The following is a 25725-nucleotide window of genomic DNA, read 5'->3' on the forward strand; positions in this document are numbered from 1 at the left end:
GGTTTTCGACTGTAGGTACAGGTTTCAAAGGGCTCGGATATTCTTTCCTGGGTATTGATTTTTTCCATTACGATTTAAACGGGCTCCAGTAACGATGGATACGAGAGCGTATTACGAAGAGTTTGGCGGCTAAAGTACACCCTCGTCGAAGCGACGGGAGCCCGACAACGCCCAGGAGGGTTGAATTTAGCCCTTAATTACGGGGACCGGCTCACGAACGATCAGCCACCAGAATGTTTGGCTCGTCGAGGGTTTTCTCTATCACGCTTCACCAGATGCTTCGTGCTTACCATGACAGACGATCGTCCTGATTTTTTTTTTACACAACCTGTATCATTAAGAGGAACCCCACTACTCGTTTCCTGTATAATTTCGTTCCATCGTTCGAGCATTTAAAATTTGATTCGTTTAAAATATAATGCCGATGTATAGATACTTGTCGATGTAGGTTAATTTCATTGAAACAAACGTAGCTACTATCGTGAACGCTATTAATACTGTTACTTATTATTTGCTGTTTGCTATCGAAAATCAAAAATATCTAGAAGGGCGAAGGAGCGAACAACGAGCAAAGAGAGCAAGGTACACACCAACGATCCACTTGCGAGTGAACATTATTGCAGGCGTGTAAAGGGTCGTTGTGTTCGCACGCTCTCTTGTGCAACGCTCTTTTACCCTTTTCACACGCGTGCCACGATAAAAATGAGCTGCATGCGATTTTATTCAACGCCCAGCCGCCTTCCCTCCGATCCCACTCTATCGCCCGTGTTAATTCTCCTGCGTGTGCAGATCAATTTGCGAATTCACTTGATCATTTAGCTTAATCCCGGCAGGACGAGTGTCATTGATTAAATCAAGGAAACGAAGGACAAAAAATACAGCGAGTGTGTAGAGACGCATACTTACCATCGGACATGATGACGAACAGTGATCACCGGATCTTCGCAAACATTTTATGATCACTGCACGATTTTCTTGTAACAAACTCGCGATCAGTTCTCGAAACCTATAAAAACGTTCGATTATTCGCAAGAATTTTCTGTCTGGTATGAATGTTGATAAGAACTGTGTTTCATGAACGTGCTCGCGAGTATGCACGCTGCACGCAATTTGTAATCTATCGCGGACAGCGAGGATGCAAGATGTTTAATGAGGTTACTGGATGGTTCTGCAGGTGCGATAGATTACCGCCATGAACAATCGTGCTATAAACTTTATGGCGCCAGGCTTCTGAATGACTACTTGCTATGTAGGTATGTATAAAAGATAGTACTTAAAAGCGGAGAATTATTAATCGAACACCGTTCTTCACTTTTAATTCACAGCGTTATAACTATCAAGGCATCTATCGACGTTTCATACGAATTCAAATGCTTTTCAATGATTTTATTTTTTTATCATTTTATCATAAAATTTTATTTCGCCAGCATCATGTATATCTTAGAATGTAAACATTAAAGATAAAACTAAAATTTGTCTGTTTTCCAATAAACTCCAATAAATGACAGTATACATAGAGCTTAAAGCACTGTATTGTATCTGAGGAATATGAAATGGTATTTAAATCTACTATAAATAGATTTATATTGTTTGTAAGGGATTTAAAATACCATATAGTATTTTGGTATATTTATTCTTCTGTTCTTCGAAATGTTTTCCTTCTACTCTGATCTCACATACTTAATATTCTTCTAATTCTAATCTCATGTATAAAAAAAAGAAGAAAAAGAAGAAATTCATTTGTACACATAGAATTACGCGATTATGTAATATTTTCCACGCAATCTCATTCGATTCGAACAAATTGACATAATACGATTCCTCATTACGTTACGCGACAAGGCCGCAGTGGTTTGCATTATGAGACTTGGATGCAACTATGCATATGGTCCTGCACATCGTACTAGTTTCGCTGAAACTTTCCATTAATTGCATAATTAAGCAAATGGGGACGCAAAGGTGTACTAAGTGCTTTGTCTCGAAACTTCGACGATCTTACACAAGATTTTGGGCAACTGCGAAGATGACGGAGTTACAAGTAGATGAGAACAGATTAGAAGTCTAGATGACGGAGACAAAGTTATACTCACCTTATGAACAATTAAGGCGACTTCCTTATTAAAAGACCACGCACGTAACACGGAAACCAGTTGCATCCAGTGTACTCGAAGGATGCATCGATATACGCACGTTAACTGAAGCCGTTTCGCCGACTGACCTTGTCCATTTTACATAGCCGCGACAAACGAGCGTGATTAACGAGGAATTAATTAAAAAGCTTCACGTCTATGACGCCGAGGCTTCGCGCTATCATACTTCTTTACACACGGATACATTCTCGTATTTAGAAAATTTCGATTTCCTATGCAAAAGATTGTTTAAAACAGTTCCGCGCGCGAACATAACTGCGTAAATACTATACGAACATTTGTGCACGCGAGGATAGCATACACGAGAAATCATGGCCGAGAATGCTCGATTTAGATGCATTTTGCTCGGTGAAAGTCGCGTCATGATTCGATTTTCCTCTTTTTTGATTTAGTTTAGCCTGTTCTAGTGGAATGACCGTGGCGGCTTCGTGACAGGCCTATCTCAACGTCGAGAGATCACGGACTCTGAAATCGAGAGCATAGTCGTAGGTATTTAGGTCGACGCTCGGCCTCCTAGACTCGCGACACTGTTCTGTTCAATGTACGTGGAACAACTTGCAGATAGAACCGCCCGCATCAGCGAAGGAAGCATCGAAGAAAAAATATTCATCTGAATATTACGTTCGTGACGTCTTAGTAATTTTGCTGACTGTTACAAATGCAGAGTAGATGGACACGGTAAATGCTTTCAGATTTCAGGTATCTTGGATTCATTATTCGAAGTACGTGCATATTCGAGAAATATTTTAATAGCGACAGGACGATAGACGCTTGGTGGCAAAGAACGAAAGTAAGTTATTATTGCGGACGAGTGTATTGCAATTCGTAAGGTACAAATAGTACAAAGGGTATAAGAGTACAAACATTGCGTAGGAACTAGAATATGCGGACATAGAAAAAGTACAGTTTAGAGACGTGACATAGAAGGGTATCGTTTTCCCTCGTTCACCCTTGCTCGAATTTCGAATTGCGCACATCGTGACTTACCTCCGATTTTCGTTTCGTAATTCATCTCGATTTTCGGTTAAGACTCGTGCCGAGATCGCTTGTGCCGTTTTCAACACGATATCAAGAGCGTTACGCACGTAGATTAACTTAAATGGAATAGAAATTGACAAGCTTTTTTCAATTTTTGCAAATGACAACGATGCGAAAGACGAAGAAAGAGGAGAAGAAGAAGAGTAAATAGAAAGGAGGAAGAAAAGAAAGGACAAAGTGAGAAAGTGCTAGGGGATGAATCTCGACACGAGCCCCGATCAATAAACGTAACGTGTCGCGCGTAAATCCTATATCTGATAATACAATAAATATTATAATAGAACAACGCAATAATAAATATATTTATATTTGTATATATATGTGTATATATTATATATAATATAGGAAGAAACATGTCGACACAACTAGCTCTAAACACCGAGAGGATCCATTTTCTTATCTTTTCTCTTCGCTTATCCTTCTTACGTTCTCTTCTTTTCTCTATCTTGAAACCCCGTATTTACAGCCGCCTCACAGTCGAATTTTTACATCTTACAAAAGAATCAACCGGTTCAACTATGCAGCTTAGATTTCCAGTATCGCTGAAAGTGTGATCGTTTATCGACGAAGAATAAAAAAAAAGCGCCTATCGCACGACAAACACGCGTTTAACTACTAAAAATGTCTCTACCGAACGTTTTACGCTTTCGACGCTTTCCCGTTTCCTCTTTATCTCTCTCCTGACCATTCTTTTTCTCGTCGAGTTGTTCCCAAGGGACACACGCACATATCGTCACGCAGTCGTCTCACACAACACGCGGTAAAACAAACGCATACGGGCATTCTCGCAGAACAATAGTATCGTACACCGATCGATTAGATCGGTACGACTCTCTCATTCGGTCTCTCCTCGTGGGACCATCCGTTGAGCAGAAAATGTATGAAACACACTCGAGCAGGTCGTCTCGGCTAATTCTTTCAAGGTTGCGGTCGATCGCGATTCTTCGATACCCCTTTTTCCTTTTTTTAATTATTCAGAGATTGGACAGCACACTCGACGGATTAAGGCTTAATGATATGATTCGCCATTGTACTCTGTTCCTCCTTCGAACGTTATCTTCATCTTATCTCCTCTTTTTCTTTTTTTATCTTAACATTTTCTTTCTATCACTTCGCGTGATAAATCTATGGGAATCTACGGGACGATGCTTTTGCATTATTGCCACCGTTTAACAATCTCGTGAATTTCTTTTTTACAAACGTACCTATCTCTCTTTCTTTTTTGTTTTGTCTTTTTTTTTTGTTTTCTTTTTTTGAAACGGTTGGAAGTAACGCACGAAGCATCGATTCGGTGCTATGTTTAAAACTGAGACCAACCCCCTTCCTCTCGCTCGTTCTCACCGCGTTTCTCTCTACAAACCGATATTTCGAATTTAGATTCGTGACTAACGTGCAACGCCATGCGAGGAACCGTTGAAGGCTTGCAATTTCGATGTGATTCAAGTGGACTTGTATAGGATAAACGTTGTGTGCTCGCACGCTCGACTCTCGAGGCTTCCGTTTCCTCGAAATGCGCACGATCGATCGATCGCGAGACGTTGCCGCATAAAATCGTGAGAAACAGACTATACATTTACTTTGTACAACTATCGTGACAGACGCGTTGGACTTTTATACTTATTCCTTCAAACCCACTTTCCCTTCGAGTAAAAAAATTACGACGAGAGCATCTACGTAGTAACAATATAAAAAACTATTCGAGTTGTTCAGTCAGGACTTCGCTATAGGTAATCTGTTTCTCTCGATCGTTGGATTATTCTTTTAGTTTCTTTTTCTCTCTCTCTTTCTCTCTCTCTCTCTCTGTCTCTCTCTCTCTTTTTGAATTATTCATTCGAATAACCAGGGACATTATGTTAAGTTGCAGCTTTGTACTACGTGGAAGACGGATATCCGTGAGAGTATTCGAGTAACATCGAAGGACAGATCGATCAGGGGTTCTCTGGGTTAACGCGGATTTTGGTCGACTTGCATCAGAAACGTAATCGTTCTTCTATCACCTTAACCATCGTCCTAAGGTTGCTTAGAATTCAGTCTTACGAACGTTTACGATCAAAGAAAAAAGACCTTTCTTTCTTTTCTCATTCTTTCGTATACACACACTCGCTGCCTTTCTCTCTTTTCTCTCATTCGCTATTTTGATCGGTAGAAAATCGTCTTAACGCTTACTTATCGAACAGAAATCTCATTGTTCCCGAGAAAATCGAAGGAACAGTCGTTGCTTCGACGATTCTAAGCGACTAATCGTCTAACATCTAACCTCGGTAAAAATTGTGCGTCGTTAATCGTGCCTCCATTCTTTCCTACACGTTTACTTGTTTCCCTTAAATCGATTACCATTAAAAGATTTCAAAATGTCTGCGCGTTCGTTCGCAGTTCATTCCTGAATCTCGTCACGTACGAACTGCGTATATACATCGTGATTCTTTTTAGCGCGACGACGATTCGAGATAAAAGCTTCTTACAATTATCTAAACGATAATAAATAACACAACTTCTCGACGATCGAAAACAAACGCGGCTGCCAACCACTTTCTCCTCTACGGTTCGTCGAGCTTCGTTTTAACGCGTTACTAACGTGAAATCGTTAACGTATAACGTGTCTAAATCAACCTAAAACAACGCATAACGCCTCGAAACGCATACTCGACTAACATAGTGAACTTGGTAAATTGTATCGACAGCTTTTTGCAACACCTCAGGGACGTAGGACGAGGATTCGACGAAGAAGAGGTAAAAGGACGTCGACCTTGGACCACGTAGCTCACAAAGAGGACTTTTCTCCGCGATTACATGAAGTAAATTGGATCGTTCTCCGCGATGGCATCCAGCCTGCCCGGCAAGGTTTTCGGTCGTTGAGGAGCCGTGGTCTTGTACACGACCTCACGAGACCCCTTACGTCACATGTAGGTTGGTTTCACCTTGTACGCCCTTTTCCAAACCTCGCACAGACAGACGGTGCTGTGGAACCTGTAGAAGATCGCCAGAGGCATCGAGACGTGCGTGATGATCGTCCACGCCCACAGGCCGTAAAAATGCAACTGCACCGGGTGCGATTCCGCTCGCGATTTTTCCAACGTGTTAATCGCCCACATCGCCAGGTTCGTCACCAGTAGAAACGTCACGATCTCTCTACCCGGTTTCCTCCTTATTTGTTTCGCAGTGACGACAGATCTCCTTGACGCGTCCAAAATGAAGATGGTTTGAAACGTAGTCTGCACAACGCTCGCCAACGCCGTAATAAGCACCAAGATCGTGTGCTTGGCCAGAGTAAACTGGGCGCCGATGATCGTGAACGTTGAATAAATGAACATGCCCGTCTGCGCGGCTACTAGAAGAATGTTGTCCAGTTCTAGGTTTCGGGTGCCGTCGTAACGAAGCTTTCGCATCTGGAACATCCCTATCAGCGTGGCCAACGTCGACATTCCGTATAACGTTAACTCGCAGACGTTCACTTCGGTGACGGCGAAGCTGACCAATTCTGGCCGCGATATTAACACGAAGAATAAAATTAGCGAGATGATCGTTAGCACCAGGATCAAGATGCCCACGAACAGACCTTTGTGCGCCCGGGCACAATCCACGCTGTAGTGATGCGGCGATCTCCTGTGAAATTGAAAGTAAAGTCAGAGCTTGTACGTGTGACGAACGCATAGAAGTATATTTATAATTATTATGGTCTTCGATTGTGTTCAACGATTTACCTGTAAGCATGAGCATGATGCCGGGATCCAGGAGGTGTTTTAGGCTGAGAAAACGCCGCCTTCGATATATTCTTCCACATTACGTATAGAATCGCAGCACAAATTAAACTGTACTCGATCGTGCAAGGAAATAGAAACGGACTGGCGTCCTGGACTAACGATCCCATTATGTTGGTTCGACGACACTCGAACATGTGATGCGGCCCTTTCAGACCTCTCGGAAGCCTCAGGTGCTCGCCATGGTGGTAGTGATTATGTCCCCCAAGATTAAGATTGGCCTTCGAACCTAATTTAATTTCAACTTGATTCTCTGCTCGATATCATTAGGGGTTTCGTTGTACTCGAGAGACGACATAATTATCCAGACACATGTACATATACAGTGACGAACGAAGGTACTCGAATATTTTTTAATAGGAATCTTTTATGTATGTATCGTATGCGTTATGTAAAACGTATTAAAATTTCATCTGCCAAGTTGTTATCAGATATCAGTCTGGAAATGTAGAAATTACAAAATATTTAGCTCAAACGTATATCTACAGCATGATTAATCATCTTCAGCGTGTAATAAGCGTCCCAGACGGTCCCGCTGAATAACGATTGATCGTTTAAATAATTTTGTCATCTCTGTGCAATAAAATACATTCGCATTAAATATCTTATAGCTTCTAAGTATAGCGTAATCTTAATTTTAAACTGTATCGACTCTTATTACAGTGCTAGTGAAATTTCAAAATGTTTCGTACTATACGCGTAAAAGGTTATCACTAGGGTTTTCGAGCTACTGCCCGTACGCAGCTATGGATCGTACCTAATCTGTGGGAGATCTTTAACGAGTTGTTCTCCGGATTGTAGAACGTCAATATCTCGTGTTTCGTTTCCTGTACAAGGACGCTCAGCCAGACCGACAGATTCGTTCCAATCATGTGCATCAGCCCGAAACGCGCAACCACCCGATGACGATAAACTTTCATTTGCTGTCAAAGAGAACACGGATTAACATCATCAGCGATTCGTAGAAAGGAACGAGAGTTTCCTTTGTACATCTAATTAAGGAAAGAGAAATAATCTTTGAAGCAGGGCTAGGGAATCGCAAACGTATCGGTCAGACGTTCGATAAGGATAATTCGATAATTATTAATCAGATTTCTCTCGTTGTAAAAGACTCAAACCGTATTTAGGGGGATGTTAAACGATCGGCGATAATTGAACGATGGGAATTCTCTCGATCGAGAAACCTCCACGGAAAGTTTCAATGAAAAGCGGTCGAGTGTGGCGAGAAATATTCATCTGTCGCGAGGCAAAGGAAAGAGCAAAGCCGGCCAGGGTAGGACAACTCGTGTTTCAGTATTAGTTTCAGGGTTGTTCACCCTTCCGTTTCATTAGCCTTTCTAGACAAGCTTCTCGTTTTGCATCGACGCTTTTGCTCTTTCATTACGTGCCGCGCACCGATCTCTGCATCATCGATGCCGCTGCTATTTTTAGTCCCATCACCTACTCAGTGATCCCCCTGCTGATTTTCAGTTAACCATCCCCTTTTACGCAATATCTTTGCGTGAAAAACGACGAACCGAACCGCTGCGATTCCCTTATCCCCTCTTAACGCTTGAAAGATGGGCCACGATTTTGTTTGCCATCGATCCAGCCACCGTACATTTACGTTTCTCCATAACAACACGCTAGATGCCAACATACGAAACGTTCAATTTTCTAAATCGTCTTCTTTTTCTAACTACAAACTTCTTCTACAATCTTTGTATAGACATTGTAAATGACGACCAGCAGCTTTCCTCTATATGACATGGTAAAATTGAGAATTTGTCATCGTAAATGATTTTAATTTTCTAATTGTTATGAACGTAAAGGCATCTTTTTTTGCGATTCCTCGAAGATAAGCGAAACGGTGAAAAATAGAACATCTCGTATGATATATTTTCATACAGGATCAGCTGTCGATTGCATGGTGATCAGTGAAACGAGGGTTAATCTTGAATACAATTTCGATATCAGTAAAAATATACTCACCTCGTTGTTCAGAAATATAAAGTACATTTGTATGAAGATGAACGCCATCCTAGTGGCCGGCGTGAGGGCGAGCATGATGTTGTGGCACTTGGTGTTCTGCTCCAGCTCGAAGTACTGGCCAAATTCTAGTCCCGAGTAGATCATCGAGCCGATACCGAACGCCACCGCACCCATTCGTAGATAAAAGCTTCCGTAGTGTTGAGCTGGTTTGATAGCAGTCACGTGCGGACACGTGGTGTCCGCAACATCGCTGTCGCCACCGGCGCCGCTCGACGATCGCGACGAGTCCAGGTCGCACACGTCCTTTCGTTTCTCTTCTCATGCAAATTTATGGTAATCGGTCGGTTAAGATTAATGCGATTTTAACGGGGCTCAGCTCGCTGCTTCCCGTCGTCGGAAGCGGGTTGAAAGCTAGCGCGCGAGATGCCCGACTCGCCATTGCCACGCAATGATACTTTGACCCTTTAACGCTGCACTCTGACATTCTTCCGATTCGCTTATTTTTCATTTTACGTTTGGGTAGAAATGTCGAGTGACTACAGAAATCATTGGCGCATGCTTAATTATTTTCCAATGAAGCGTTTCTTTATCAGGTACTATATATTTTATTTTCATAGCGTCAAATTTGTGTAATCGCATGAAAATACTACTAAATGGTAGGAAATAAATTTAATATACTTGGATTTAATCAATTGGTATATAAATGCTGTAATCGATACAACGATATGCCGATACTGTTTTTAGCTATTGTATCGTTTAGTTGTTTAGTATGAAGTTACGAGGTCATAGCTAATGGCGTAATTAAAGTTCTGCGAGGGTTCATGTGAAGGGATTCGCAATGCACACAACGAGCAAAGGATTAATTTTGTAAGAAGCAGGCTGTTTTTGACAAATCGATAGGCAAGCGCCTAAGTTAGCGTAATGTGACCTATGTTCATGTCATAACAGTCTTGTGTAGAAAGAAATTACCTACTCGTAAAACAACTCGTAGCGGACCTTCCTGAAACGTCAAGTGGATCGTGTTCATTCGACCTCGTTTATATCCCTGGTCGTGGATATAAAAAAAAACAACCAAAAAAAAAAAAAAGAAAAAGAAAGAAAAGACGGAGAAGAAAGAATTTCGTGCGATCACAGCGATCGACTTACTTGACTTGGATTTGCCGTCGCGAAGCAACGTGGCGTACATGTAGACGAGAAAGATCATACTGCCGAAGTAGAGGTAAAGGTAGAATCCTTCGTAGAACGATGGCGGTATGTAGGTGGATATTACTTCAGCCATGGGAAAAGCGATTCCCATGACGACCAGCAGCTTTCCGTAAAGAGCGCTAAAAGTCGTTGCCAGGGCGTCACTGTGCAACAAACGGAAATTGTGCTTGAACGAGTGTGCCCACGCATTGGATTTCTCTCCACCGGGGAAATTGGATTATTTCCGACCCTACCTGTTGTCGCGATTACTTTCTTCGACTTCGAGCGTTCCACCAGGATTACGGATATCGTCGTTCATCTTTCGAAATGCGTACCTATCGCGCGTGTACAGAAAATCGAATACGAGAAAATTCTTTTTCCTTCGGTTTAGGCTTGTAGCTCGATCGACTGAAAAAACGCAAGCGAAATGAACGTTAGCCAGACGAAAAGGAAACGTCGAGGCCCCGGAATGCAACGTCGGGAAGCGTCAGTGGAGATACCATCGGCCGCAAATACATCCACCCCCGTAAGAATTGGCTCAATTACGAGTAATCGTGTGCTCGACCGTGCGTATGTGTGTTTGATTCATAAAGTACCGGTAATTGCGGTGCAGACGTCGGTCAGGATAACCCCGAGGATCACGTGAAATTTCCGTGGTGACCGGCATATATTCTCCCCCTTCGTGTTAATTCGTTTGAAATTGGAATCAGTCAAGATGAAATCTTTTGGTCGATCGGTGCACAAGCGCTAATGGGACGCTTGAAACGTTCAACTGCGAATATGACCCGATTTAATCGTACACGTTCAACTTTTCCACGCCATGACATTACATTCCACTGATTTTCGATATAGGCACCTGAGAGTGCTCGATATAGAACGACTCGTTGATGGTTATAAATTTACAATACCTCTCAGCAAAGAAATTGTAACGCCTTTCTCATTCTGTATTCTATATCCTATATTCCATATTCTATTCTATTCGTTCTACTGCTCTTCGTTATCGGATTATTCGCAATTTTAATATCTTTTATATTTTTCTTCTTTTTAGAAATAAAATTCGCAGGAGAATCATAATAGAAAAGTTTATCAATTACTACGGTGTTATATCCATACATAAATGTTCATGATTTATGTTCCTTTCGTTGCTTCGTTATTTCGCTGAATATTCTGAATTTTTATTTTTAAATTGACAACTATGAAGGTATGGAAATCGATTTAGTGCGACATCGCGATAAAACATAAAGCCGGTATTGCGTTTTCAGTCCTTAGACAAAATATACCAAATACAACCAAAAAGAGCAATAACTGCATTGTATCAAAAATACTATCGATTAAAAGATTACAGCTATAAAATTATAAGTCAACTTGCTATAAATTGATGGCTGATACGTATACACTGTCTTTCCCTATATTCGGATCATGGAACCGTATAATCCTATAGAACTATATGATTCAATAGTCAGTATCTATATCGGTTTGAATATATCGAAGCTCACTGCGTAAGAGAACAAACAATCCAATTTGATTCGGTGGAGAGCGAGAAAGAAAGGAACGTAAATAGAGAACTTACCATCCAAGCTTCTTCCACTTCCGGTCCTCGGCGACATCGAGGAAGGTCGGTGCCGGATAGCAGACCGCGGAAATCGGCTGCGAGGAGCATGGTAGAGCCAGGGCGAACTGGGGTGGCCGGTGAGCGCGGGAGGGTGAGCTGCTGCTGTGTCTAGACAGCGTTTCCGGCGAAACGATTACCGCGGACGGTGAAGCCGGCGACGGTAGTGCAGCCGGCAATCCTGGCCAGCTGAACAGACCGTGTTTCCTCATTATTTCTATCCTGTCCTTGGCCGATCGATTCATTGGTATCGACGGCTCAATTACGGTAGTAGATAATTACAAGGTACGCTGCTTGAGGTACCTGAACTATATCGGTAAAACGATTCGTTCTTTTTGTCGTTCCTGTAATTACCTGTGATTTCAATGTTCTTTTCATCATCAAAGATACTTCGACTCGTCGTGATTGCGTACTTATCGATACTAACGTGTACTAATCGAGCTTTACGCTTATCCATCGTCGAAAAGAAATTCTTCCATCCAACGAACTCGTAAAACGAACGGATCAATTTTTTCTAATCAGCCCATACCTACGCTGATTGGTGCGTGGGAATCAGAATCGATCGTTCTTTCCGTTTTCATTCTAGTCCCGGTCCCCAGTTACCAATTTTCATTCGTTCCACACGAATTTGCTCGGTCGAAAGCAATTTATCCCGAAAGCATTCGACGCCAGTGCTTATCTCTTTCGAGCGGACTCGCGCCCTGCCCCCGTAATACGTTTAAGCGAGTTTCCTGAGTGCTAGCGGGTCGTCTGAAACGTGCACGCGGCCCGAACTTCGTCACCGTGAAACTGGCTGTCGTTACTCGCCGCCAATTCGAACTCGTTAAACTGCGCCGACAAATGGCCGGGAAACTTTTCACTGGGCGGTATCGCGACGTCGTCAGTTTCTCCGGAGAATTTCCACTCCAGCCATCGTAAGAAAGGCGACGCGAAGTTAAAGAGTACGTTCTCGGGCTCAAAGGCGGTCGCGCTAACACGGGAAGAAGTAATTAAGCGCGTTGCCGGGGAAAAATATTTTTTCGACCTGTTTTCACCACGCAACACGTTTAATGAAACTCTGGATCCCGACGCGTTGCTCCAATCTAGTTTCTCTAGTTTATTCTTTTCTTTTCTTCTCTTTTTCTTACGCGCTGCGAACGCCAGTAATTAAAGTGGGCGTGAGTTTTCCCATTTGCTCGATTGCGCTCTCCTCGTGCTATTCTACCTGTACTACACGGCTATGAACAAGAAATTCGTTTTCTCTCGTTATCCGTTTAAAAGAAGGAAAGAAGGAAAAAGAACAAGCGGATAATTAACGCGTTGCTACTTTGATAGAATCAATGTTGAATATCCGATGAGTCTGGCCGCAACGTAACAACGGCTGCTAACTAAAAGTTTCGAGGAATTGAAAGGGGAGCTCCGGCCGCAAACGGTTTCGCGCGTCTAATTTAAGGTCAACACGGTGTCGTAACGTTTGATACACGTCACATTGACACTGGCTGCAGGAAGAGACCTACTATAGAGCGTGGACGGTCTCGCGAGCGTTATTAATGCGACGACTTTCGAACCAGTGGCCGTTTATCTAATGATAATCCCTCCTCCGATCCGGCGGCCGTTTCTCACACACGTGCCGGCCTCAAGATTCGCTGCAATTGTCTTCTACGAAGAAACGGAGAAACACGTTACTCGTTTCTATGGAATCCACGACGACAACTTATAGATATACGTTTGGCGGTCGAAATGGAATGTAAATGCACTTTCACCGTTGCCAGCGTCGTCGCGATATTGCGTCGACGTATCGGGGCGAAATTTCAATTTACCGCAAGCTTGATTTACCCCCAACCACTCTGCAAGCGTTCCGCGAGAAAGAATTTTCGAGACGTCGTAAACGGAGCTACTCGTTGGAAAACCAATTTTAGAATATACGAGAAACGGCGAAAATATTCGAGTAAAATAAATAGATTTAAGTTTGATCAAAGTGATCGGCAGAAATGGAGTAATTTGAGTGCTTAACTATTAACGAAAGAGTTCGGTTTTGGAAACAGGTCAACGTCTATTTTCGTATTCGAAATTCACCGCAGATGGTGTATTCCGGTTCGCGACATCCTCCGAAAGATCCCCGATATCCGAGCGTTATTTAATATTCTAGTAGCTGTCGTTCCACATATCCGAACGCGAATTACGCGTCTGAAATGAACACGTTGACGAAGCGAATTTCATGAAAGCCATCCATCCGCGAGGTTTTCGCTAACCCCTCTTTAAATATATCCAAAACCGGGAGATCGTTGTTCCGCGCGTTTAAGAAGGTAAACGAGGTACCGCGTAAAGCGACCTACCCCTACGAGGCTGATAGTAGGCAGTGAGAGAGACGTGGAAGAGTTTCGTCCTTTTCACTCGAGAGATTGCTGGGGTAGATGGTTGCTTGGGCGTGCGCGCGAGCGCGTTTCCACGCACCGTGAAAGAGAAACGTGAGAGGAAAGGTAGTCGACCAAGGATGGAATACGCGCGAAAGAGAAAGAGAGGATGACTCGTCTCTTGGCTTGCAGCTTTTTGAAATAATCACGTAGTGTTGAAGAAGCAGAGGAGCGCGAGAGGGTGTTGCCGGACGAGAGGGAACCCGTGGAAGGGAGCAAGAGGGCACCGAGGGGTTGATTCAGTGGCTGAGTACCGTTCCCTCATTGTGGCACGAGTGTATCCGTGGCTCAAGGACTCAGGGACTGGCTCACCCTTGTTTCGGTGGCTCCGCCACTCCGCCGCCCCTTTAGGATATCCCTCAGGAATCTGTTCCTCGTCTTCGTTCGTTCGTTCGTTCGCTCTCTTTACGTGCTCGGACTCGAGCCACGAGAAAAGACCTCCTTTTAATCGTTTCGCTACCAAACTTTCGCCACGTAAATACTCGCTAAACGCTTTTCACCCCTTCTTCCCTACTTTTCCCGAGCTGTTTTCGCGAACGCCAGGCGCCACGCATTTTTATCTCTACGATTATTGCGAACTCTCCGGTCGGCTGGGGAGCATAAGCTTTTGACGTTCGAGGAGGGTCGTGGTTGGCTCGACTCGATACAGTGAACGTTTCGTGGTCGAGAGCTTTTTTGCCATCAGGTTTCTTCTCACTTTCGTTATCTAGTTTCTTTCACGTTAAATCGTGTTCGTACTTGTGATAGGCAATGATAATATGTACATAGATCGACTGTAATCTTTTCGAGATCGATACGACGAAGTGTCACTTCCAAACTAATAAGATTAATTTCTCGCTCGTAATTCTTATCGAATGCGTTGCTCTCTGCTGCGTTAATGGAAACCCAAAATTCCTGGTCTACCCGCAAAACAACTTCCAACTCGAGCATTTCGACGCGTTTCAACGATCGATCGAAATCCCCCTCGGGAAAGCATGCGAAACATACGAGGACTACGTCCTTGTCGTCGTCGTGCCATCGGAAATCGTAGACGACCGTGTGGCAGTGTGCGTGCGCGATTTCAGGATTCCCGACAAGTCGTCCGGAGTGAGAAGTACAGAGAGAGAGAGACAGAGAGAGAGAGAGAGAGAGACAGAGTGAGGAAGGAAGGAGCAACCGGATCGATTCGTGGTCTCGACAGGGTGGAATCGTAGTACCTGAGGGAGGTCTCCTTGATGAGCATATCCGTGACCTTGGCTGGTAGTTTCCTCGACCGTCTCGACGGAATGTTAGCTGCTGAACTCGCCAGCGGGTTCGCACAGTCACGGCCCTGCGGCTCGTGTCACGACACTCTCGGACCCCGCATCACAAACTGATGCCCTGCACTCTCGCGAGTCCGCGGCTCTCTCTCCGCTAATCTTGCTCCTTCTCTTTCGCTGTCCCTCTTTTTCTCTCCCCATCCCACTCGTCGCCTGTATCCATCGTCTCTGGATACGCGGCCGTTTGATAGCGAGCTCGTTACCCGAATGAGATTCGCAGTGGCGTAACGTTCGCGGAAGGACCGCTCGAACTCGCCCACGTTCTATGCCACGAAGTTTCGTTCTGCGTGTGGAAGAGTTGCCTCGAGAAATCACGACGAAAGCAACGGTACCGACAAGTAGGCGGAAGCTGCGAGACGAAGGTCGAATGGAAACAAAGGAGAGACAGCGGCAACGAAGCGGCTTGAATTTGGAAATTCTCGAATAGGATCGAGTGCGTCGAATTGCTTTAGCACCCTATTCGGTTCTCTCTATCCCCGGCATCCTCTCGTTCGTACCTTGACCGTGCAACGAGGATCCTCGAATCACGAACTTCCGCAACTCTGATCTTCGTAGGAGAAGGAAGAAAAGGAAAGGGGGAAGCGATTCGCTCCTCCTTTGCCCTGGCTGAGTTTGCTTGAAAGGAGTCGGGTGCCGAGTGCGCGTGTACCCTGATCAAATCTGCATGTAAATCGACGGAATAGGCCAGTCTTCCTGTTCTCGTCCGGACCGAAGGAGAGGACGGTTCACCGGAGGTTCCGGTGAAACGGGAAAGGAAGAGAGAGCTGGTAGCGGCAGAGGGAGAGAGAAAAAGGGACGAACGTTGGACGATGCGTACAGGCAGGAGGGTGTACGTGTAGAGGATAGGAGAGGAGAGAAACGATAGAGAAGAGAATGCAACGACGGAAGCGAGATGGAAGCAACACGAAGGTCGTTCGTTGGCCATAACGAAGTGACAGGTCAATATTAACTTCGGTGCCGTTGGCCACTCGTGCGTTCACGAATTCACGTTCGATATCCGCCGGAAGTAATCGAGTTCGGTACGAAATGGAGGCGGCCGGCTATCCACGGATCGGCTGCCGCAGATCGGATGGAAATTGCCGTTCGAGCGGCAATTAATCGGTCGATTCGTCGCGTCGCCAAACGGATAAATAATCGATTCACGCGAGACAACAACGGTGATCGCGTTTCAGATAATACATAACGGAAATTACGAGAAAATTATTTGCCTAACCGTGATCAATATTCAGAACAAGAAGAAGGAGAAAAAGCACTATCGTACGCGTTTGATTATCGTTGCTTGCCGCGATACGCCTTTGACGTCTCGTTTCTTGGTGACTCGGAGATTAAATCCGGTAGAAGCGGCAATTTTGCAAATTGGGGTCAGTGTTTCGCTTTGATCAAAAGCTCGCTCCGTTTCGTCTCGAACTCGCCCCTTTTCGGGCCGTCGACCACTCGTAAACGACTTTGGTCACCGATAGAGGTTACCCCGGTTTCAACATGATCAGCGTTCTCTCTCGGTTGCGAACGTGTTCACAATTGTGCTTCCGGTCATGCGAGTAAAAATTAATGGAGCAAAATGGAGACGCTCGCAATACGATTTTTCACGATCAAGTTCAATCGTCGACGGTGGACAAACTGCCGCCGGTCGCTTCCCTGCTGGATACACGGGAGCCGAGGGATGCGCGTTAATCGTGGACAGTGACTAATGTTCCATGCCTGTGAATAGTGGCGGTGGTCGTTCGAATGAAGAGGCGAGGAGTAACGTGGCCGCTTAAGGGGGACGGTAATTCACATAGTGACGTTACGTATGGACCTACAAAGCGAGAAATAATGGACGATAACCTACAAGAATCTACAGAGATTTCCATCAATGACATTATCAATTCTCTGAAAAATATGATGTAGCACCGACTAATGCGTCAATCTAATCGACGCGTGTTATCTACGGCCAGATATGTTTTTTATTAATACGCTGCGTCTGATCATCCTACAATTTTTTGTTCTTGTCATATCGATTCTTATTAATTGTACGAACAATACGAAAAGGATAAATTATTTTTCAATATGACCTCGAGCACGGCATATTTCGTCCCTTATCACGTTTAACGTATAAAAATATATATCGAAACTTATAGAAATTAAAAGCTTATTAAGCGTGTACGTCTAGAATATTCAGTAGCAAAAATACGAAATTGTAAAAGAAGCATCTACAGATTTAGATGAGATTATTAATATTTAGAAGCCATTCATGAAATTGGTGGCTTCCCTTGTATCCGATCAATGAAACCGTCAAAGACGGATCGTAATTCAGACTTCCTGCCACGAGGTAATCGCGTCACGGGCCTAATATTTCCATCGGTTGCCACGCTCGTAGTCGTTTCCTTACGCGTTTCTGCAATTATGCTGTACCTCGCGGTATTCCAGACGCGTTGAAAATACTTTCTTCTATCTCATCTCGCATTTTGTTCACCCCAACGCCGAGATTTTGTTTACCTACTTAACCAACCACTTTTTTCCCCCGTTCGAGTTTCTCGCCAAATCTAGAGGAAACTCAAGCGAGAGACGTATGAGGCATCTTTAATGGATGAGAACGTTGCTGACAAAAAATGTAGAGGGTGAAAGACGCTTAACGCCGAAGACGGAAATTAATCGTTGTCGGTTTATTTCAATCGCCTTTCTTTCGAGCGAAGATGTCTTTATAGCTCGTTCCAACGATGTTCTTCTTCTTCGTCTGAACGTTTCGCAAGATGTATACGAATGACCAACGTCGTTTATGTAACGAAAAAAACGAATTTAATTTCCAAATTTTATCTGATATCTATTCTGCATAGGGAAATGGCTAGGTAAAAGAATGCAGATCTAATTGCTTATTTCTGATAGACCCCGTACAATTATAAAAATGGGCACATTCAGCCAAAAGCATCACGACACCTGTTTCACACAATTATACTAATATTATTATTATTATTATTAGTCTACAAGTTTTGTTATCGTCACTAGTACGATCAAGTGTCCTAATACTTGTTGCCGACAATCGTAAATGAATTTGTCCCTGAGCTACTGCATTAACCATCCTCTCAGTTTCACAAAGCGTATTAATAAAAAAATCCCGATGTCTAATTAGAAAAAGGAAGCGAAAGGTGAGCATAATATGATCTTTTCACTGCTATCTTGAAATTGTTAGTCTCTGTAGATAAAATACCTCTTTACGCTCTGAACGCTAATATTTATCCAGACCATCTACTTGCCTTTCTCTTCTTCAGTTACTAACCGAACACCCTTCAATCCGTAACCGCAAATATCCTCGAGCGACGAACGGAATCGCGTTACTGGACAAATCAAAATCGCGTCTCCCAAGTAAAACGAAGGATCTCGTTGAGGGTGGAGGAAAAAAGAAAACGGGGGATTCCAATTAAAATCGAGATCTCTTCGACTCGGATTAACACTAAACCTACCAGCGCCGTCAAATTGACCGCTCTCGCGGCTTCTACACAAATTTAACCATATTTAAACTTTATCATATCGCTTCATAATTTTTCACTTTTCCTAAAACAAGCATACAATATATTTTTAGTTTGTTCTTTTATTTTCTGAGAAAAATTTGTACTCCGCTTTGCCTATCGTGAGCGGTCATTTTGACCTCCCGACAAAATATGTTGGTTATTCTTAAAATAAATGCAATCAGTACAAGAAAGGCTATTTCAAGGTCAGATGACAAACAAAATCAGTAATAACAAATAATAACAACTGTTACACCCGTAATCTCGTCATAAAACAATCCATCCCTCGATCAAGATAACCACCAGCTGTCAAGACATATCAACTCAGGCCCATAATAATCCTAAGGAACCGCCAGAAAATTTAGCATTTTTTACAGTCCATTGTTACAAACATTCTAAAAGTCGAGAAGTTTCTTAGGGTTATTGCTCATTGCTATAAAATACGGGAAAAGCTTTTCTAACTCCACCCTCGAGTAACCGTCAGTGGAGATCGGTCAATACTCATCAATATTTTCGTATAAATATCGCCGTCACAGATCATATTTTTACTTACTATTGTCTTTTCGACTAGAATACATCTCGGTTTGTTAGTCAATTAGTCGACATCTAAACTTGTTATCTCTAAAACTCAGACAGAAAGCATCTCAGAACGTTTTGTGTAAAGTTGTTATAAAAGGAAAAGTAAAGCAAATTTGACAATAATTTTGTATTCCGTACGTGGTATTATTCTGTGATAAATATTTACCTTAGGAATGTCAAGATTTAAAAAAAAAATTATACAAAAAAAATAACGAACGTAGAAGAAGACCGTTCAGTATGCGATAAACAAGAAACTTCAGCAACTGAAAACAGCGTGGAAGCACATGAAAAGCTATTTACAACCGAATCAGAGTTGAATATTATAAATAAGCGTTTATCCGCGGTGCATATCAGGCAAAAGATTTAGATATCTCATATTTGTGGAATAAAATTTGGAAACCTGCATTTTTTTCAAAAACAATGAGCAGGAATGAGGAATGAGGTTTATACGATTTGATAAGAAGAACGAAAGATGCCAACGTTTACGTACCAATAAATTTGCAATGGTATCTACAGTATGGGGCCAATTTACAGGGAATTTACAAATTTGTTATAAACCTAGTGAATTCACTACTTTTATATAAAGAATCGCGGGGAAAAAACCGTGCAATGAAACTGTCAACAAGTTCAGATTCATTACTACAAAAAACTTGTCAAGTAAAAAATTTTAAAGGTTACAAAATTACGAAAATTTGTTTAAGACGCGGGAAATATACAATTGATAATAAGATAATTTGTAAAAAATGCAACAAAGTTGAATAAGATATAAATAAAATATATAAATAAAAGTGTAATTCTATTTAAGTCTATAATTGAAATTAAACAAAAGTAAATTTGAACAAAATTTTATGAAAATTCATCATTTTATATGCATTTAGTTATAAATTAAACATTATATCTAAGTTAAATCATAAAAACCATTACTTCTTTAATCACCGGTCATTTTGACCGCACACGGTAGGAATAGGTATACACCAAGTGTCGTTAGGTTTAGTGTTAAAATATCGCGCAACGAGATGTACGCTGTTTTATTGCGCAGAATTTCCGACGCGTACTTACTCTTGCGGGGCGAGCGTGGAGAGCTGGGACGGGAGTTGCTGCTGCGTTGGTTTCTCGGCTTCCGTGTTAATTATTGGGCGGCCCTCGGGTGTTCGCAACGCAGCCTCCATCGCCGCGGCTTCTTCCTCTTCGCGCAGCTCCTCCGAAGCTTCCTCCGGGATCGTGATCATCACGTCCTCTAGCAGTGGCAGTTCGTTCCCAGTTTCTTCCAAATGGTTGTCCATCATCGGGTCCGAGTTTTCTCCTGGACGCGTTACCTCCTCGATGTCTGAGTCGATGCCCTGTCCACACGAATTAATACCTCTTTAGAAAAATTGTTAGAATTAAAGCTTTCAGGTTTGAGACGCGTTCTTAAAAAGATTGAGGTGGATAGATCCTGACCGGCACTGCTGGTGTATAAGACTTTTGTCTTCATTTGCGTTGCCTTCTTTCAGTTAGAAATTGTGGAAAAATAATCGGACTGTGAGTGTCGGGATTCGAACTTGGTCTGGAACGTTCATAACCAACTGCGCTAACCACTGTTTTGGCGTCGTCCAGTCGAAGATAGGGTCATTGTGTAGCAAGCCACGGGACACAAACCGTTGGAAAGTTTGCTGTCGAGTGTCGCTACAAGATAAAGATATGTCCCGATACTTCTTATTCTTATTATTTCTTTTACGTATCGTTCTCGTATAAGACTGACTTTCTTTCACGTTTATGAAACCCTTTATTCAACTATAGATGCAGAGTAACTTTGAAAGTATATGTTTCAGGTAACGAGTAGTCAATGCGTTTGGCAATTTCCTTTCAGAGTCACGCTGTTATCGAACTGGTATCTAACTCGTTAGTGTTTGCTTCTCCACTCTGCTTTCATTTATCCTATCCCGTATCTTTTCCTTAAAGATATCAGCAAGTTCGCCGTGGATAAAGGTAACGGAAAGACTTTCTACCGACAAAGAGACTGCGAATAGATATTAATATAAATTTGTCCTATCCAAAGATAGAAAATATCTATCAAGGATTATCAATGTATCGTGTTGGAATTGGTACCTGGGCAAAGTCCATGTAGAAGGAATCCCTAGAGTCGGAACTGCCTCGGCGGAGCCGGAGGCTGAGATCCGGCGAGCTCTCTCCCATCTTTCTTATTTCCTTTCTCGTTCCTTCTCGCCTCTTCCTGTCTCCGCTCCGTCCCTCCCCTGTGTCTCCTTTGCGCAGCGCCTTCTCTCCACCCCTGTGCTACCAACCCCCTTTGTCTTTTACGAGCTTCTTGCTCCACAGACGGGGAATTCTAAAGAGGGTGGCCCTGCACACACAATCCAGCGAGTTTGCAGCCTGAAAGAATCGTCCTTGAATGACAGATCGTCGTCTCGTTCTATCATCTTCCGCCCTTTCCGCGCTTTTTTTTCTTTACGCTCGCTCTATCCTCGCTGTCATCGTCCCTATATCCGTCTTTGTCTGTCGCTCGTTTCCGCGGAACGAGCATGCGAAAGAACAAGAGTACGTCGTCGTTCGTCATTGGCGCGAAACAAAAATGCTCTGATGAAAGAAGGGCTGCCGAGTGGTCGTACGTGAGTCCGTGAATACCGAGTCCGGATCTCTGAATATCAAACGTCCGCGCGAATTAAAATTTCACCCCTATTTCCCCCGCTGTCGTCCGTGCTACTTTCGCTGGAAACGGCCACGGGGACAACGAAACGCCGTTGAACAGAAAATAGCCCCGTTCTTCGACAGCGAACGAATAAAAATACGCTACCGTAAGTCAATAAATCACGGAACGATTGGTGCATTTAGAATAGGCATAAACGGACGTTGGAATTAAAATATGAAATTGAGGGATAGTAATTTCGTGCAGGTGCCGTAAGTATTCCGCGAATATTTATGCAAATTCGTATTTTTATGAATATAATTCCTACTTCTCCATCTTTATTCTACCCTCTTTCCTTCTCCTCCAGATTTGACCTCATAAACGCTATTGCCAACGAATACCTTGCGTACTTTACATAGATGTTTTTGCATACTATGTGTTTTTGTTGCATTTTCCCATTTTCGAATTTATACGAATGCGTAAAAATTTCCAGTCTAATTACACTATGTTTTGGGAATATTATTATAGACATATTCATTGAAACGTGTGTTGAAAATTAACAAGTATCCTGTGAATTGTGATCGGGAATGTACTTGGAGTACTTTGTTTGTTCCATTCGAAGGGTTTGAAAAGTTCTCCGTTGCCTGAAAGCAATAAACGATCGTCCGTCGATCGATCTTCCCACTTCTTACATTAATTTTCGAGGATTTCGAAGGGTGGCCTTCGAAGTCTCGATCGTCAGACGAATAGAAGAAGGTGTCGTAGATAGGCGTGATTATCGAGCGTCTGGTAACTGGATTCAGTTACGTCGAAACTAATTACGAAAGCTAGGAAATTCAATGGAGCCTCCGGTTTGTCTTCGACTTAATTGCCTTAGCTGCGACTCCGACTGGCTGACTTTAATTAAAACTAGAAAATGTCGGTCTCGCGGCTCCCCGCGGGATCGAACGCGTGGAAAAATCTCGTTCACGCGAACGAGCATTTTTTCCTGCGTCGCCTCGTTTAATTAACTTCGACTTGATCGGCCTGATTGAGATGACATCGCGCGACTCGAACATGGAACTTGTATATTTAGTCGTTTAATCTTGTTATTTCGAAATGTTAAAAGAGAGCTTAACGCGAAGCTTCTATTTAAAACGGTAACAAGATATTCTACGTGCAACTTTCTTGCACCACGTTAGCCTGGACCTACGTCTAGCCTTGCGAAATTCTGTTCCCGATAGACCTTCCAAGTGCACGAAACCTTACTCCCTTTTCGTCTGAACTCGACTGTCAGGAGAGACTCGAGCTTCCCTTACACTTAGCTATCGTATTCGGTGCAATTACTGCTCGGTTATTCGACCAAAGTACGAATTTCGACATTATTATCGTAGTTTCGATAGCTAAGAATAACGAATTTTCACCGCAAGCTTCTCTCGCTAATATATCACTCGGAGGCAGACGTCTGCTGTGGAAATGGAAGTACTTTGCAAGTAAAATTCAAAGAGGGGAATCGAAAACGTTGAGTTGGTCGTACCTTCAGGGAACATTTGTCTTTCTGTGCGCGATCCAGTCGCGGGCCAGTAAGACGCCACTTCGCCAGGATCTTGTAAGCCTGAACGTCAATGAACATTCTTCCTGTTCGGGATCAGACTCAGAACGCCATGCCGGGTCGGACCCTCTCGTTCCTCGAACGTTTTATGGCCAGCGTGCGTGGCGTCGAATATTTCTCCATCAAATGACTCCCCGTACACGTCACGATATTGCTACGGACCAGGGGAGAGATAGCGTGGGGTAAGATGCTGGCTGTATTTTTTTTTCTCTGTTGGGAAAAGCCGGAAATAACTGGGAGAATTGCCGTGCGGATCTACTGCGCGTTTATACGATTTCTACCTCTCGGTTACCTTTGATGAAACGATTCTACAAATTCCATTTCTTACATTCTTTTCAGCAGACTTTATTTCTCTTTGTAAATTGCGCGGGAATTGTAAGAGCTTGAAAGAAAGGTGTCCGCTGTTTAGCAGGTTGGAAAAGTCTTATCGTTTCAGTATTGAATTACAATGTAGCATTACGTGAAACAATTTTAAATAAGCTATAAGTATGGCAATCGATACAGAGATTCCGTGGGCAAAGTTGTACAATTGTTGAAGCGTACGTTTGCCAGCGATCCGCAGCAACGATTTTCCGTCACTTATATCGCGTGCCGGGAAAGGCAGGTATTTCCATCCGCGTTCATGCTCAACGGCAGTTCATTGGCTTTTTGCGTCCATAGCTCGTTTCGTTGCTTTATCTAACGCGTGGCATGAAAACAAGCCTACGGTGGCTGCACGCAACCTATTTGCCACTTTCCGCCGACCTTTATACGCTATCAGACACAAAACGTTCTAAGAGCTGACGATAGCGGCAGGAAACAAAATTAATTAGGTCGAGTCCGATTCGAATCTATTGACGCAACTACGCATGAACACGGAAGTAAACGTTTCTGATTTTTTCCTAACTACTATCTCAAATCTTTGACATGTAAATCAAAGCATGAAACAGGAGCAAAATTAAGCATTGTCTGCTCTATTTAACAATTTTCTACTTCTACCTCGTTCGTTTCTCTTAACACGAACATTCTCTACTTGAAAAAACATATACGAGAGACAAATCTTTGCTATTTATCATTCAAACAAAAACAAAAAAAAAAGGAAAAAAGAACAGAAGGGAAGTGTACAGGAAATCCACTTACGGGGTCTGTATCTCACACGATCGGACGTTCTCCACGCAATGTATCCTCATTCGTTCATCCCCCCGTGTCGCGGTCCGATTCGTTTTCACTTTCATCCAGCGGCTCGTGGTACCTCCTACCCTCCCGCGCGGACATCCGATCGCGGCAGCGGACCCGTCAGCTAGCCTCCGGTATCCGGAACCTCCGCGGTTCCATGGCCGGCCGCGAAACGGTGTGTCGGATCACACGAAACCACCCACACCACTGACACACGCAACAGAACACGGAACCAATTGACTATAACAACCGCGGGAAGAGGATTCGCGCGAGTGATTCAGAAACACAGTCACCGATACGAGTCGCGAGACCGGCGTTGCACAGTGACTGCGATCGGAAATCGCACGCGATTCACCACGCGTCCGCTTTTGATCGTTGTCGCGCGTGCAAACACGCACCACGGGGATTGTTTTCCTATGGATATTAATCTGTAAATGGACTTGACCGGCCGCTACGATCGCCACGACCGCAAACACGGCCGGAACTTGTTGATACGACCTTGCGCTAGTAATCGAAAGTGTTTTCGAAGCGCGGGTTCAGGGACGACGTACGATCAATCGTGGCGTCGAGACCAGCCACCGAGACGACACTCTTTGGCACCCCCCGAAGGGCGCGCCACGCGAGCCATCGACATCCTGCTGCCAGAGCTGCCGGGCTGCTGCGATGGCCCGGGCGTCGCGATCACAGCGCCTGCGACGCCGCCACCCGTCCCACGCCGGTGATGTCGTTGCAGCTATTCCAGGACCGTATCTATCCTATACAATTTTTTTCAAATCCGATACATCGTTTCATTTAGTAACATCGCGGAATTTTATTTAGAATGACAGATTCCTTTGGTGATTTTTTTCTGAGACTGAAGCTTAGATGACCGAGTGGTAATGATTATGAGGACT

At 43.5% G+C, this 25725-nt stretch overlaps 3 protein-coding genes and 1 long non-coding RNA gene across 7 annotated transcripts in view; 2 read left to right on the top strand and 2 right to left on the bottom strand.

Annotated features, from left to right (window-relative positions):
• Nucleotides 1–931, bottom strand: part of OtopLa (proton channel otopetrin-like a) — a 33311-nt gene extending 32380 nt beyond the window's left edge. Inside the window, exon 1 of the mRNA XM_069114512.1 lies at nt 907–931. Within this exon, the coding sequence (XP_068970613.1) occupies nt 907–916 (10 nt within the window). The 5' untranslated portion in view covers nt 917–931. The remainder of the gene's footprint in view (nt 1–906) is intronic.
• The window catches only part of LOC138180785 (uncharacterized), a 212891-nt gene that overhangs the window by 115407 nt on the left and 71759 nt on the right, over nt 1–25725 (top strand). The gene's annotated exons all lie outside the window — the stretch shown is intronic.
• LOC138180774 (proton channel OtopLc) lies at nt 3477–25436 on the bottom strand. 4 transcript variants are annotated; one of them, XM_069114941.1, is made up of 11 exons: nt 24797–25436; nt 23603–23831; nt 21552–21804; nt 20523–20803; nt 11673–11900; nt 10064–10266; nt 9891–9917; nt 8918–9231; nt 7704–7869; nt 6890–7175; nt 3477–6791 (listed from the first exon to the last, which is right to left on the bottom strand). In XM_069114941.1, exons 3-11 carry the CDS (start codon nt 21636–21638, stop codon nt 6086–6088), a joined length of 2298 nt encoding a protein of 765 aa, XP_068971042.1. In that variant the 5' UTR covers nt 21639–21804; nt 23603–23831; nt 24797–25436; the 3' UTR covers nt 3477–6085. The 4 variants fall into 4 exon arrangements, with proteins under 4 accessions (XP_068971042.1, XP_068971043.1, XP_068971044.1 ...); XM_069114942.1 differs by having other exon boundaries at nt 21552–21833; XM_069114943.1 differs by lacking the exon at nt 9891–9917 and having other exon boundaries at nt 24797–25435.
• LOC138180796 (uncharacterized) overlaps nt 3813–25725 on the top strand; it is a 120303-nt gene continuing 98390 nt past the window's right edge. Inside the window, exon 1 of the long non-coding RNA XR_011173374.1 lies at nt 3813–3824. This is a non-coding gene — a long non-coding RNA (uncharacterized LOC138180796). The remainder of the gene's footprint in view (nt 3825–25725) is intronic.

Source organism: Bombus flavifrons, chromosome 6, assembly GCF_040668555.2.
Source record: "Bombus flavifrons isolate JBK064 chromosome 6, iyBomFlav1_principal, whole genome shotgun sequence".
Classification (NCBI taxonomy): domain Eukaryota; kingdom Metazoa; phylum Arthropoda; class Insecta; order Hymenoptera; family Apidae; genus Bombus; species Bombus flavifrons.

Bases quoted from the DNA above. Each gene is read 5' to 3' on its own strand.
- LOC138180774 (XM_069114941.1), bottom strand. From the start codon at position 21,638: ATGGGAGAGAGCTCGCCGGATCTCAGCCTCCGGCTCCGCCGAGGCAGT. The intron at 9,232-9,890 runs GTAGGTAATTTC...TTGCATGAGAAG, and splicing joins CGCTACGAGTTGTTTTACGA to AGAAACGAAAGGACGTGTGC. The intron at 7,176-7,703 runs GTACGATCCATA...AAATTAAATTAG, and splicing joins AAAGATCTCCCACAGATTAG to GTTCGAAGGCCAATCTTAAT.